This window comes from Peromyscus eremicus, chromosome 6 (genome assembly GCF_949786415.1).
Source record: "Peromyscus eremicus chromosome 6, PerEre_H2_v1, whole genome shotgun sequence".
Lineage (NCBI taxonomy): Eukaryota > Metazoa > Chordata > Mammalia > Rodentia > Cricetidae > Peromyscus > Peromyscus eremicus.
Window position 1 is genome coordinate 50,091,048 of NC_081421.1, and position 15,723 is coordinate 50,106,770.

General features: G+C 36.1%; 1 protein-coding gene across 7 annotated transcripts in view; it reads right to left on the bottom strand.

Annotated features, from left to right (window-relative positions):
• Zbbx (zinc finger B-box domain containing) overlaps nt 1-15,723 on the bottom strand; it is a 96,659-nt gene that overhangs the window by 10,407 nt on the left and 70,529 nt on the right. For 5 of the 7 annotated variants that reach the window (XM_059265486.1, XM_059265487.1, XM_059265485.1 and 2 more), the window contains 2 exons: nt 10,385-10,538; nt 5,905-6,021 (listed from right to left, as the gene is read on the bottom strand). In XM_059265486.1, the coding sequence (XP_059121469.1) occupies nt 5,905-6,021; nt 10,385-10,538 (271 nt within the window). The remainder of the gene's footprint in view (nt 1-5,904; nt 6,022-10,384; nt 10,539-15,723) is intronic. The other 2 variants (XM_059265489.1, XM_059265488.1) reach the window with 1 other exon arrangement.

Consider the following 15,723-nt stretch of genomic DNA (forward strand, 5'->3'; position numbering starts at 1 on the left):
GGTAACACACAGAGGGTGCTGATGTTAATGAACATTGCAGAAACCAATTTTAAAATGATTTTGCTAAATGAAATTATGAATAAATTAAGTCTCTGACCCTTTTGTGACTGTGTGCAAAAAAAAAAAAAAAAGAAGTTCTAAAGAAAGGTAATCAACAGGCATATGCCTATATATTGATTCGTGTTTAAATGCCTTCAAGAATTATTTTGATGACCAGAATTGAAAAGTGGTCTCTACTTTATGGAACGTGGAATTTTTCGATATGACATTCACAGCCGAGAAGGAGCAAGCTGCCCCCACCCCCATGCCAGCATTGTGCTGTGCTGCGACAGACGGACAGCTACAGCAGTAATTCTTTACAGAAATTGAATGTCCTGGATCCCTGGGAAATAATGTTCTCTTTTCTGTGTCATGATGCCTCATCAAATGCAAAATGTAAAAGAATGTATACTGCTTATTGAACTATAACAAAAGGAAGGAGTTATTAGTACAGCCTGGATTTCTGACAACAGCAACAACAACAAAGAGGGAAGCGAGAAAACTGTCAAATAGCATGGATGACCTTCAGAAGACTCAGGAGAGGATGGCACTTGCTGGTGCTTTCAGCAGCATCTGGCTACCACTGAATTGGAAGTTAATTGATCCCAATTGAAAGAAAATGTACCCAGGGGATAGATCAGATATGCTTAGCACAGAGCAAGAGGACAGACCACCTGCCCTGCTGGAATACGCTCTACTAGAGTTTGAAGTCACCAAAACATAGGGGTTTTGTTTATTTGTTATTTCTCCAGGTACACATATAATTCACTTTAGAATTTATTTCATGGGCATATTAATATCATTGCTAAGGTTCAGATGCAACATAATGTGAAAGATGCCTCTGATAAAAATGCCAATTGAAGCTATTGTCCCTTACTAAAAATAACTAACATACACACACACACACACACACACACACACACACACACACACACACACACATGGGGGGGGGGGAGAGAGAGAGAGAGAGAGAGAGAGAGAGAGAGAGAGAGAGAGAGAGAGAGTTGGAGCAGCTGGTGCCATCAATTGGCAATGTAGTATCAGAAATTATTAATATTGATTGATTCCAGTCAGATTCTAGATATAACAAATTCTCTTTGGTGATAACTTAAAAATATATAACCTATGCTTATTATTGAAACTAGGCTAAATATTGAAAAGACAAAACACAATGGTATTAATGAACACAAAAACTATTAATGAGGTTAGGACACAATCAATCACCAAGTAATGTTTAATGTAATTATTATTGCTGTTCTATATATAGCATAGAATTTAACGAAACAATTATAGCATGTGTTTATGGGTAGCATTTTTATTTCTGTGCAAGTGTACAGGGGCTAAGGGTTAATATAGAATTCCTCTGCAATCACTCATATTTTTAAGACAGTATTTCTCACAGTGATTCAGCTTAGACTGCCTACCCAAGCAAGCTCCAGGGATCGCCTTGTCTCTACTTCTCTAGTATCTGGATTATGGACATGTTCCATTGTCCCTGACTTTCATATGAGCTCTAGGATTAAACTCATGTCTCCTTGCAAGTATAGAAAGCAATTTATCAACTGAACCATTCTCCAGACATCTTAGATAGCATCTTAGTAACAATATTTTTGTCAAAGGACCCAATACTTTAATCAAGATCTAAGTTTTCAAAATTGTAATACTTGTTACACTGCATACTTCTAGGAATTACTAATTAAAAATAGGAATGTGTTTTCTAAGATTTCTAGGAACATACAAAGAGCTTTAATTGAATGGCATAGTTTTGTGGGGAAATGCTTACCTAGGTTGCTAAGAAACATATTATCTAACCTCACTGAATCAGAAATCAGCTTATGATCTGACACATGATAACCCACATCTCACCTTCAAAATATAGAATTAGACAGTGTAATGTCTTAAATTCCATCCAACTCTGAGAACCCGTGAATTAATACCTAATTCAATCCATTGATAAAAATAATTTATTAACTCCTAAATCTGCCAAATCCTCTATCAAAATCAAGACATTCTAAAACAAATCAGATATTTTCTCTGATGTCAATTTTCACCAAAGTACCAGAACCAATTTCCATAACCTCCATAACCGAGGATGCACCAAAGAGTAAACAGGCTACTACTTGCTTTCTGCCCAAGGTAGGATACGTGAGAAATACAAGATGTGTTATACAATGGCTTTTAGGAGAAGAGAGAAAGTGGGTGAAGGACTTGGGGACCAGCATTATGTAGGGTGGCCTCAAAGACCTCACTGAGGAGGTAGCATCTGATCTGAGATTGAAAGCAACCCAAAGAAGATCTAAGGATGGAGTGGGAGTTTGCAAAGCAACCAATATGAAAGTGAGAAGCACATCCCTAGGCTAAAACTAATCGTGTGATCTGCCTCAGAACAGAGAGGAGCCAGTGAGAGAACAGGTTGGGAGGAGATGCAGTGAGGACAGATGGGGAAGCTCTCCAGGTAACAGTTATTCATCAGAAGGAAGAGTTTTTGCACGTCTGTTACTTTCCCCGAGTAGCTATAGTATGCTTTTAGCAACTAAATGTCAAGATCTTTGCTATTGTTAAAATATAAGCCCTATAAGTTATAAAATATATGAATAATTTTCTGACTGAAAATATAAATAATCTACTCACTGATTATAAACAGCAGAACTTGTTAGAATATTATTTATATCAGGAGAGTTTTGCAAAGAGTAAAAGAGAAATTGGAGCACAAGCCAAAATTAGACACTGTACTGGCTGGTTTGTGTGTCAACTTGACATAAGCTAGAGTCATCAAAGAGGAAGGAGCCTTAGTTGAGGAAATTCCTCAGTGAGATCCAGCTGTAGGTGATTTACTCAATTAGTGATGTGGAAGGGCCCAGTCCGTTGTGGGTGGTGCCATCTTTGGGTTGATGGTTTGGAGTTCTACAGGAAAGCAGTTAGAGCAAGTCTGGGGAAGCAAGCCAGTAAGCAGCACTCCTCCATGGCCTCTGCATCAGCTCCTGCCTCCAGGATCCTGCCCTGTTTGTGTTCTTGTCCTGACTTGCTTCAGCGATAAACAGCAATAAGGAAGTGTAAGCCAAATAGTCCCTTTCCTCTCCAACTTGCTTTTCGGTCATGGTGTTTGGTGGAAGCAACAGAAACTCTAACCAAGACAGACACCTACTGAGCACTCAACAGGAGAAATGAAGTTTAAGTGGTTAAATTTGGGCTGCATTTGTGGAGGAGAAGCAGCATTTGCAAATGACTAGGTTGTAGCTAGTACAAGTAAACTTGACTTCTAGATGTCCTGCTGATGATGTCCTACAGTGTTGCATACAGAGAGAGGAAGATTTGAGGAAGGTTGAATGAGGAAGAGACTTGCCTCTAAACATATATGTATTCTATACATTTTACAGTCACAGATTTTAAAGACCATTCAGGAATTAACATTCCTACATACACTGGCATTACTTCAGAGTATAAAATCTCTGTAGCTTGCTTCACTGCCAAGAGCATTTAATTTTATTTCAGGCCACTACCTCTGTCCAGAACCAATTTCCCAATTCCCTATCTGGTCATTGTTATTACCATTTAAAGACTCAACTAAAATGTCATATAATCTCTAATATCTGACATATCTATTTTATCATTACTACTTCCAAAAAATAGCATGTACCTGCACACACACACACACACACACCTCTATTATAGCTGATATACTATAATTTAGTTTGTGTGTTCTTTTATCTAGCAGTTTTCTCAAAATAAGACTTTTGAAGAATCTACAATAACACAACAGAGAATGATTGACAAATGCAGATCATCAGGTGTCTTATTTGATTCTGTATCATTCAGTACCTTTAATAATGCGATCATCAAATTTGCATTATAACATGTTTTCTATTTGATGTTGACACTGACATCTGAGAACCTCTGGATGGACTCTAAGCTCCTGGGTCACATTTCATTTTTAGCTCCATTTGGCAATGGCTGGCCCGGGACAGGTGCTCCATCAAAGGCTTTTTATAGTAAACTGCTCACTGATGGATCTGCCCCACATAGATACTTAAAAGCATTTGGCTATTTGCTTAGGAAGATTTGTCTTTGTAACAGATTTCTCACAGCATGTGCTTAAATTTATTTTCAACAATGCACAGTGACTTAAAACACAGTTCCTTCTCCTTGCCCAGGAGGCAGGAAAGAGAATACTTGAGGCTGCTTTTGAATTTGATGTGACAATAGGTATCTAATTATAGAGCTCCAAAAATTGTATCACAAATTGATAGCTTGATACTAAAAGTTTTATATCTGACATCAAATCAACATAAATTCATATAGAAAAGATCTAAGCTAGCTGAAGAGTTTAGGCCAAAAAATAATATAAAAATCTTATGTGTATGAGAAAATCATATGTAGTTAAACTTTTGGCTTGAAGAGAGTTTTTTAAAGCAGAGCAAATTGCCCTGCTTGTCAAGCATTTCTCCTAAAGTGCAGTCTTCCTGAGACCAGGGAAAATGCTCATGCATCCTTTCATCCCCAGACCCTCACGTCGTGTTAATATACTATGCACAACTGTGTTGAACTGACTTAACTTTTTCTTTTAGCTATATAGTGCAACATCATAAGAAATGCAGAAAAATACAGATATAATGAAGCATCATATTCTATGTATGATGGAATAAGAGTAATATGCTATACATACTGGTGGAAAATAGCTATAATAGACAGCCAACATATGTATAACTGTGTACCCATAACACACTAAATAAATAAATGCAATCATAACTTTTAAAAATAAAAGAGCCCAGTGTAAAAATATAGAACATTAGATTTAAGTGCAAATGACATTGATTCTGGTTATAAGATGCAACCTCAATATAGTTCAATGATTTCACAAATGGATACAGATAATCATAATAAGGTCCGTAGGTCTCCACAAGGTCCCTCCCCTCAGAGATTAGAGAATCCTGTGGAAGAGGAGGCAGAAAGACTGCAGGAGTCAGAGGGGATGGAGGACACCAGGAGAACGTGCTCCACTGAATCAACCAAGCAGGGCACATAAGAGCTCACAAAGACTGAAGTGGCAAGCACGTGGCCTGCAAAGGTCTGCACCAAGTCCTCTGCTTATATGTTATGGTCATTAGCTTGATGTTTTGTGGGACTCCTAACTGTGGGAGCAGATGAGTCTTTGACTCCTTTGCCTGCTCTTAGGACTCCTTTCTTTCTGTTGGGTTGCTTTGTCCAGCCAGCTTTGGTATGAGGACTTTTGCCTTGTCTTATTTGTATTTTGCTTTGTCTGTTTGATTGGAGGACTGTCCTTTTCTGAAGGGAAACAGAGGGAAGTGAAGGGTGAGCTGGGGTAGGTGGGATCTTGTAGGAGTACAGGGAAGAGAGACTGTGGTCAGAATGCACTGTATGAGAAAAGAATGCATTTTCAGTTAAAAGAATAAATCAAGTAAAGCATCGAGGCCAGCCTGGGCTACCAAGTGAGTTCCAGGAAAGGCGCAAAGCTACACAGAGAAACCCTGTCTCGAAAAACCAAAAAAAAAAAAAAAAAAAAAAAAAAAAAAAAAAAAAAAAAAAGAATGACTCAAGTAAAGCACATGAAATATAGCATAAAAACAGGAATAATGTAAAGAACTTGTATGCATATTCTTTGAGGACTGCTCAAAACATATATTCTGAGCTATATTTTTAATATAATTCACTAATATGTCGCTATGGAAAATAGTTCACAATATAATTTATCTTTGAGAGAAATAATGAGCTCATTTGATGGCTTGATTTTCTGCCTTTAGATTTTGGAGCAGCGTATATTTACAAAAAATTTCAGATGACTAATAATTTTGTAAGAATCAAACAACTAAACAAAGGAAGCCAGCAACACAATACTGCTGCCTGTACCTGTCTTCTGCACTTGCATATTTGGAAGTGGATTTTCAGCACTCTGCTGATCATACAAGGCAACTGCACTACCAGCATGCCCACTTAAGCTGCTGTCTGGGATCCACACTTTGTCTTCTGAAACAGAAAAATGATAATATAAAGTATAAAATAAGGTAAGTTCTACAACCTTCAATGTTCAGGGAACATAGTGGAAGAGGACATGGATAGAACGTTAAAGCCAGAAGACGGGAAGGGGGCTGTAAAATGTGCTTCTTCCTATGATGCAGCCATTGCAATCATGAACTGACAGGAGAGGCACCAGGTTGCAGTTGCCTAGCTTCCCACACCAAGTTGCCTGCACTAGGACTCCACCAGACCTCACAGGTCCACAGTGAAGCATAGATGAAGGAGGTGCTCAGGCACTCCTATCCCTTCCTGGCAATCTACTGATAGATGTGGGGATAGTGTGAGTCATCTTTCAGTTGTGTGATCCCACAAAGCGTCAATGGATTGGCTCAACCAACAGTCACAGAGATAGTTCTGTTAAAATCAGTGGATCATAAAATAAAATGAAAATAGATGAACTTGAAAATGAAACTTGTAGAGAAGAACGGTGTCCTTGTCAGTTTTATGTCAACTTGACACAATCTACAGTCATTTAGGAAAAAGTATTCTTAATTGAGAAAATACCTCCATAAGATCAGTCAAACATTTTTTTTTTTTTGAATGATTGATGTGGACAGGCCCAACTCACTGTTGGGTGGTGCCAAACCTCTGCTGCTGGTCCTGAGTTATGTAAGAAAGCAGGCCAAGTGAGCCAAGAGGAACAAGCCAATAAGCAACATTCCTTCATGGCTTCTGCTTTAGTTCCTGCCTCAAGTTACTGTTTTGATTTCCCTCAGTGATGAAGTATGATATGGAAGTGGGAAATGAAATAAACATTTTCCTTCCTAAGTTGCTTTTTGCTGTGGATGATTGATTGATAAATAAAGTGCTGATTGACCAGAAGCCAGGCAGGAAGTATAGGTGGGACAAGGAGAGAGAAGAATTCTGGAAAGTTGAAGGCTGAGGCAGAGAGAGAGACCCTGCCAGTCACTACCATGAGAAACATGATGTAAGATACCGGTAAGCCACGAGCCATGAGGCAAGGTATAGATTTATAGAAATGGGTTAATTTAAGATATAAGAACTAGATAACAAGAATCATGCCACGGCCATATACTTTATAAGTAATATAAGTCTCTGTGTGTTTGCTTGGGTCCAAGCAGCTGCGGGACTGGCGGGTGAGAGAGATTTATCCTGACCATGGGCAGGCAGGACCAGGAGATAACCCCAACTACAGCTTTTAGCCATGATGTTTCATCATTATAAGACAAGGAAGATCAATAGGGTAGAAAAATGATAAAATAGAGTATGATAGAGTAATTAGAATACATATATGATATTGTTAAAGATTAAATTTAATTTTTATCTTAATATATGTAAAAATCATGTAAATCCATTGTTCATATTTTTATTTCTACTATGTTCCCAAATAATATTAATATGAATTAAGAAATATTTATAGCAAATATTATGAAATTCAGTCTCAATTATAAAATAAAGCCCATTAAGCTCCAATGTCATAAAGAAAAAGTACTATAAATGTCAAAAGTATACATAAATGTTTACAGAAATAAAAAATTACTTTTAAACTATGTGACAATATGCATTAAGTTATAATAATTTATGAACAAAGACATTGTGTGTGTGTGTGTGTGTTTGTGTGTGTGTGTGTGTGTGTGTGTGTTTGTGTGTGTGTGTGTGTGTGTGTGTGTGTTGTGCTGGGGTAGATCCTAGGGCTTTGCATGTGCTTCGGAATGACATGCCAACCCCCAAATAAATATATTTAAACATTTGAAGAGTAAATAACATAGATGATGTCCAGACAGTATTATAAACAAAACAAAACTTAAGAAATAGAAAATCTAATATAATGTAAAAATACTGAGCCAGGAAAAAAAATTCTCCCTACAATGAAAAGTCCTGGCCCTGATGAATTTTGTACATCATTTAATGAAAATTATTAGCCTATGTAGATTGGATAATCAACAAAGTATTTGTCATTAAAGGATGAGGACCTGAGTGTGTATCCCTAGCACTTTTGTAAAATCCCACTTGTATCACAGGCCCCTTAAACCATCTCTCAGAGGTAGAGACAGGGTCCCTGAGGTCAGAAGCCATCTATTCTAGTGAATCAGCAAGCTCCAAAATCAATGAGATACTTGGTCAAAAACAAAAACATGGATAATAAAGAAAACACTTATTATTGACCTAGATTTTCACATGCACACAGATACCTGTACACAGCTATAATACATGCATCTTTGTACACACATAAATACACACACACACAAATAAATAAATAGATAGATAGATAGATAGATAGATAGATAGATAGATAGATAGATAAATGAAAAGAGAAAGTTAAAAATATATAAACAATACCAATATCTCTCAAACCTTTTCCCAAAACTTGGGAAACACTAGTTAACTCATTCTACGATACCTAGTGCTACAGTAATTTCTTCTTTTTGTTTTTTTTGGTTTTTTGATACAGGGTTTCTCTGTGTAGTTTTGGTACCTGTCCTGGATCTTGCTCTGTAGACCTGGCTGGCCTTGAACTCACAGAGATCTGCCTGGCTCTGCCCCGCCCCGCCCCCCCCACCCCCCCAGTGCTGGGATTAAAGACGTGTGCCACCACTGCCTGGCCCAGTAATTTCTTCTTAATTAAAGTATTCCTTCCATGAAGGATTGGGGAAGTGCAAAACAATTAGGAACTTAACAAACAACAAACAAAACAAAACAAAAAACTTCCCATGTCTGAGAAAGCTGAAATTTACAAGATTCCTAAGGGCTCCTCCTCAAGGTTATAGAAGCAGTAGACTATAGTTAATTGTTTATACTCTTTATTCTTTGAGGGGGGGCCTGCCACCCAGCTCCCAAATAAATACACTGAGGCTTATTCTTTCTTATGAATGCCTGGCCTTAGCTTGGCTTATTTCTAGCCAGCTTTTCTTAAATTATCCCTTCTACCTTTTGCCTCTGGGCTTTTATCTTTCTCTATTCTATATACCTTTCTTCTTACTCCATAACTTGCTGTGTAGCTGTGTAGCTGGGTGGCTGGCCCCTGATATCATCCTGCCCTTCACCTTTTCTCCCAGATCTTCTCTTCCCAGATTTCTCCTCCTATTTACTCTCTTGCCTGCCAGTCCTGCTTATCCTTTCTCCTGCTTACCTATTAACTGTTCAGCATTTTATTAGACCAATCAGGTATTTTAGACAGGCAAAGTAACACAGCTTCACAGAGTTAAACAAACACAACATAAAAGAATGTAGCACATCTTTGCATCATTAAATTAATATTCCACAGCATAAACAGTAGTTTAACAGTAAACTACTTCCAGAGAACAATGACAAGTCAAGAAGCCAAGAAGGTATTTCCAGACTGTTGATCTGCCTAAATCATAGTAGAGTTCCTGGGATTCACCTTTTGTGGGTAGTCACTCATGTCTGGGTGGGCTATTCAGTGGTAGCCCACGTACAATGTCCATACAAAGGCATATTAACAGCCCTAAAAAGAAAGGACTGGTTTCCTTTATAAACACAGTATATTAACAGTGATTTTCCAACTATGTACGTCCTCTAGAGTTTTAAAAGTACGGCACATGCATAAAAGAGAAGATAAACATATAGTGACTCACATAATCTAGTCTTATTTTTTACACTTTATTTTAAAAAACATACATTCTTGCACATGATAAAACTTGAGACACTGTGCTGAGATATGCTGGTCCATTTATATGAATGAGTTCATCAGAATAAGAAAAATAACACAAGGAGAAAGAAGAATGGTATTAGCTAGGGGTTAATGAGAGGATAATGAATTATGTTTAATGAAAATGGAGTTTTGATCTAACAATATAACATGAATTCTAGAGACAAATGGCACCAATGTTATATATTACTATGAAAGTAAATAGTACCACTGAGTTGTACCCTAAACAGTCAAAAATTAAATTTAAGTTATTTGTGTTTTAGAACAAAAAAAGACAATACAAAAATTTTAGAAAGAAACTGAAATTACAGATAAGTCTTAGAAATTCAGGAGATCTTGATATTTTTATGATTTGTTTTCAAGACAAAATTTAAAGTACCATCATACAATGCTTAACTGATGAAGTAATTCAGAGATTTACTACTTTGTGCATTAAAATGAACAATGCTTTAAAATTCTTAACATGATCTTCCTTCAATATTATTATTGTCTTTTCTTTACTTCCCAATATTCTCAAATACGGCAGCTCACACAACTTTAATACTTTCAGATAGCCAAAGGGAAAGTCTTAGTCACTTAACAGAATTTCCCAGTATTTTAAAAATGGTGGCAGTTTTTACAATTGAGTTAAGATTTGACTAGGGTGGTCCAAAAGTCATCTGATTCCCGATGGTAATTTACCTGTGAATGTTATGCTGGAACATGAATGGCTGCATCCCATGTTTGGTGAAGGGTGGGAGTCGAATCTTTCATTTGTATCAGGAGCAAAGAACTTCTCAAGCCCTTGATATCGCTCATTTATAGGTTTTTTTCTGAGGGCTATTTCTTGCAACAGCTAGAGAACAACATTTAACAGACTATTTACTTTCTAGCTCATTAAAACAAAGTCATGCATTCATTCACTGAGCAACTTATATGACCTTGACACCAGCTCTGCTGTGATAACTTTTACACTGTAACAGAGAAACAAAATAATACAGTGTTTAGATTGAATTGGATCCATGAAATGTAAAGCGGTAACTATAAGCTGAAAGTTGTCATTAATCCAAGAAGGTTGAACGTTTACAAAACAAAACAATTTTTTTCTGTCCTCATTCTTTTATTTTCTTCCCTTAGTACAATGTTTTTCGGCCTTCCTAATGTTGTGACCCTTTAATACAGTTCCTCTTGCTCTGGTGACTCCCAACCATAAAATGAATCTTTGTTGGTACTTCATAACTGTAAATTTGCTACTGCTATGAATCATAAAATAAGTATCTGATATGCTATCTTATGAAAAGATCATTTGACATCCCAAGGGTCTCAACATACAGGTTGAGAACCACTGCCTTAGTACACTTTCATATAAACTGTGGTGGAATGAGGAAACTCTTACATAGTACTCTGAATTAGTGTCTCTGTTTATAAAAATAGTTTTGAAGATGAAGTAAAATTCCAATGATAATAAATCTGATGTGATGCTGAACATAGAAGAAATCCAAGTTACTAATATACACATCCTAAAACATGCAAAACTGGGGCAAGAGGAAGAGAAGTAATTGTGATGATGATGTAGCTATAACCTAGCAAATCTAGACTTTGTGTCCTTTGGATTCCATGCCTAGACTTACTCTACCACCTGGTAACTCATTTTTTTATCACCTTGTTTTAAAACAGTTCATGTCTGTGAATATAATACAAAAGCAAAACATGAGCTAGACATGCTGGCTTATACTTGTATTCCCAGCACCTAGAGAAGAATGGACCAAGAAGATTTCTATGAGTTCAAGAACAGTCTGGGTTATATAGTATCTTAGTTAGATTTTCTATTGCTGCAGCAAAATACCATGACCAAAAACAACTTGGAGAGGAAAGGGTTTTTTTCAGCTTACACTTCTAAGTCAAGGTTCACCATCAAAGAAGTCAGGGCAGGAACTCAAGCAGGGCAGGAACCTGGAGCAGGATCTGATGCAGAAGCCACAAAAGGTACTGCTTACTGGCTTGCTCCCCATAGCTTGCTCAGCCTGCCCTCTTATAGGACCTCCAGCCTAGGCATAGCCCCACTCACAATGGTTAGGCCCTCCACCATCAATCACTAATTAAGAAACACCCTACAGCGAGGTCTTATGGAGATATTTTCTCAATTGAGGTTCTCTCCTTTCAGATAACTCTAGCTTGTGTCAAAGGCCAGCTAGCACACATAGCCAGACCATTTCTTTAAAAAAATATGAATCCCAAGAGGAAACAAGCAATTCATAAGTAAGACTTCTAGATAGATTTAAGATGCATGAGAGTGATTAACAGTATTTAACATTTCCTGGTTCAATGTTAATTAATACTTAAAAATACTTTGTTCCAAAAGGATAACTACCACACAGTGATTCTTATAGCTCCAAAAATAATTTACAGATCACATTTCAATCTCCTAAAATAAGTCTGGCAACCAGTAATGTATGTCATTGAAAAATCCTAGTCTACTCTCTAGGACATTGTTTGTGGCTCTCCCAGATATTCGTCATCACTAATGATGTTCATACATGAATTATGCTACCATCAATCTAAAAACTGTTTTTAAATTCTGAGTTTAGAGTTCAGAAATTTATAATGGTGATATTTCGTTTTATGATTTTTTTCTCAAATTCACAGAGTTTACTTCTGATAGTTTCAGAAGCAGAACAACCAAGGACCTCCAACTAGTCCATTTTCATCCCAGTACAGCCCCCCAAACCTAGTGAATAATTCAATAAGAAATTCTTCTTTATGAAGACTGAAGTCCAAAATGAATAACCTTACATTCAATTTGGCTATCAGGAAAAATCACAGCCAAACTTGTCGCCGCTTCTTGAACTTGAATTGTATTCTTGAACAGAGTAGACTTCTGCATGATTGCTGGTAAGGGAATTGTTTCCACTTTGCCAAAGAACTTAAAATCAGTCTGGGTATTTGCATTAGGGATGAAGAGAGAGTGAATTCAGCCTTCTCAATGTCTGAAAGCAAGAATTCATTCTTCAGCTGTGAAGCACCAACTCTTCTGATGTCCACGCTCAAACACTCATTATTGAACAGACTCCTGGAGGTAACTTTCTGTTACTCAAGTCCTTTGTACTAATAATCCAACTCACCCCAGAGACTAGCCTAGTCAGATCCTGAATGAAGGTGCTCACCCAATGTCCTGGCCTCTCAGGTTGAGACTATGACTAGCAGAAGACACTTTCTGTGAAGCAAATTACACTGTTTTATTCCATAGTGATTACACTGAAGTGCATTACGTATTGTTTACCTTACAGACAAACTCCTAGGAATAAAGATTATTTCTTTTGCCTTGGAAATATGAGATCAAAAATATAGGGCTCCACAAATGAGTACTTTATTGTTCATGACATTGGCTTATACTATGCCCTAGAAGATTGTGGATAGTTTCTGTCGACTTGAAAATAGATAAGAGATGATTAGTCTATACTGTGACCAAATCAAAGTGGTTGGGGTAGCAGATTCTTTGAAATAACTAGATGGCTAACACTAAAAACGCTGAGATCCTTTGTATATCTGTTGAGCAAAATTTTATAAAATATGCTGAGCACCTAGGCATAAAGCAATTTTGCTTAGTGATAATGAGTGTTACCACTTTAAGAAAAGCACACATTCTTAAGAGTAGTAATAAGAGGAATCCAAAAATATAATTAGTAATATTTAAAGGTTTTATTTAAAATTTTTGAATGGTTTAAAATTGTATATATGTAATATCTAACTTGGTCACACAAGTTAATATCAGTAATTTAGTTAAAAACATTGTAGACCAGGAAAAAAACTTCATGTTGTATTTTGAGTTACGTTTATGCTAACAAATATAGTTACATTTCATCTTAACTACTATATTATTTTTATTATGAGAGTTACCACAAATTATATTTTTTTCAAAATGCCTTTTATTAGGGTAATGGAAAATGCACTTTATTAATCATTCAATGAAAATATTTTAGATTTATCTTATTATACCTACTGAGTATCTGTATTCTTCAAAGTCATTTGATTGACTTTTCATAAATAAGTTAATGGAATCAGTTCACCATTATTTTCTGATTTCTGAGTTTATACTCTGAAAAATAGGGTTTCTCAAATTTCTCCATCAAAGGTACACTGGTCTTAGGAAGTAATTAAGGAATTTTATCCCTTTTTGTTTGCACAAGAAATTGAGTGGTTAGATTAGAATATAAATTACTTGATGATATATTGAGATTGACCTGCAATCTTGCATGTTTTTATCATGAAGGAAAACTTTTTACAGAAAAACAAATGCATTTACTATTAGTTCAAATGCTTTCATTGCGTCTTCATTCATTATTTTGTTTCCATAATAGAATATCACATGTAAGGCAATTTGTAAAGAAAGTGAATTTATTTTGATTTTGAACATTGGAAAGTCTAAGATCTAGGGTCCATGTCTGTTAATAGCTTTCTTGGTCTACCATCCCATGGAGGAATGTGGAAGGAAAGAATAAGAGAAGGCCAAACTTACTAATGTACGAAGCCCTGTCAAATAGCAAAACTACTTCCATAACAATCCACACACAATGTGAACAGTACTTGTTGTACATTCTACCTCTTGACTTTAATACTTCTCGCACTGGGGATTAAGTTTCCAACATAGGAACTTGGAAAGAAACAAGTAAACCCAGGCAAATGGCATCTGTCTCTTTAGATTATTAAATTCATTCACACTAAATTTTCATAAGTCATATTTATAGAAAATCTATGCCACTTTTCAAAGTTTTGAATTATTTGGATAATACATCAATGTAATTGCAGTTTAAAATTATATCATCACTCACCTTCAATTTACTACATATATTTTTGTACTTTTTCTTCCAGCCTCTACCCAGAATTGGATCTTATTAATCTTTTTACTTTAATAATAGCTTCTAGTGTTGTTGTAACATCTCATTCTGATCATCACTGTTTCTTTCTAAATATATTAAATTTGGCTTATTATTGAATTTTCATTACTTTTGGGCCATGTCCATGATTCATTGATTTTTGATTTCTTATTTTCAATCATAGATTATGTATGCTCTTTTACTCACAGTGGCTTTGTACCCTAGTAAATGTCTCTTTGAGTTTAAAAGTATTTAGATTGAAAATGTGTTTAATACACCTAAATCTTCAAAATTATACTTTATCTGGGTGTCAACAGCAACTGGAATACACTGCGGATCTCACTAAGTATTCCAAGACAACAAAAATTGAACTTCACAATTTTTGAAGAGACCATCTGTATACATTTTCTAATAATTAGTTTTTCAACTTTATATATGAAATCCTTTCTGAGAAGAAAAAGGAGTCTGGGAAACAGAGGCAAAGAGAGAAAGAAATCAGAGGAGTCTAAGATTTCAGCCATCTGTGAACTTTTTGTGGTCTTGTGGATGCTGTCAGAAGGCAGCAGACATTTTTGCTCTAAAAATTGGCTTTTTTTTTTTAATTTACAAATGCAGATTGCTGCCATTCACATCAGCACCCTGAGCCATTTTCCTCTCAGCTTCCTGAAGGATAGGTCAGGTCAGATTCTCCCCATTGAACTAGCATTCCCTAAGTGCAGGATTCCTCCCCTATATGAATAGATATGCCAAACCATCTTTATAGTGACCTATGGAAATTGGGAAGATGAATTCTTACTTTTTTTCTTTGTTGAAATCCACACCATAGCAACTGCTTTCTCCACTAGTGCAGTAAGAAGGCAAGTTCATTTGAAGTGAGTCCTTATGTGGAAACGGATTGATGCTTCTATGTTTGTGTTTGTACATATATAACATATATATGTACTTATACATATATATTATAGAGTGCATTACACTCTATTCTTCATAAGTGAATTTTATTTGAAAAATACCATTATTCTTGATATATGTATGTGGTGGTTCTTTAGTACAATTTGTCACAGAAAAAATGCTTGTTAAAATGACATTCATCTTATAAGATTTAGTCTTATGTAAGCCCCTAGTCTCTATTTCCATATGAGTCATGCTTTAGTTATAATGGAATAAAAA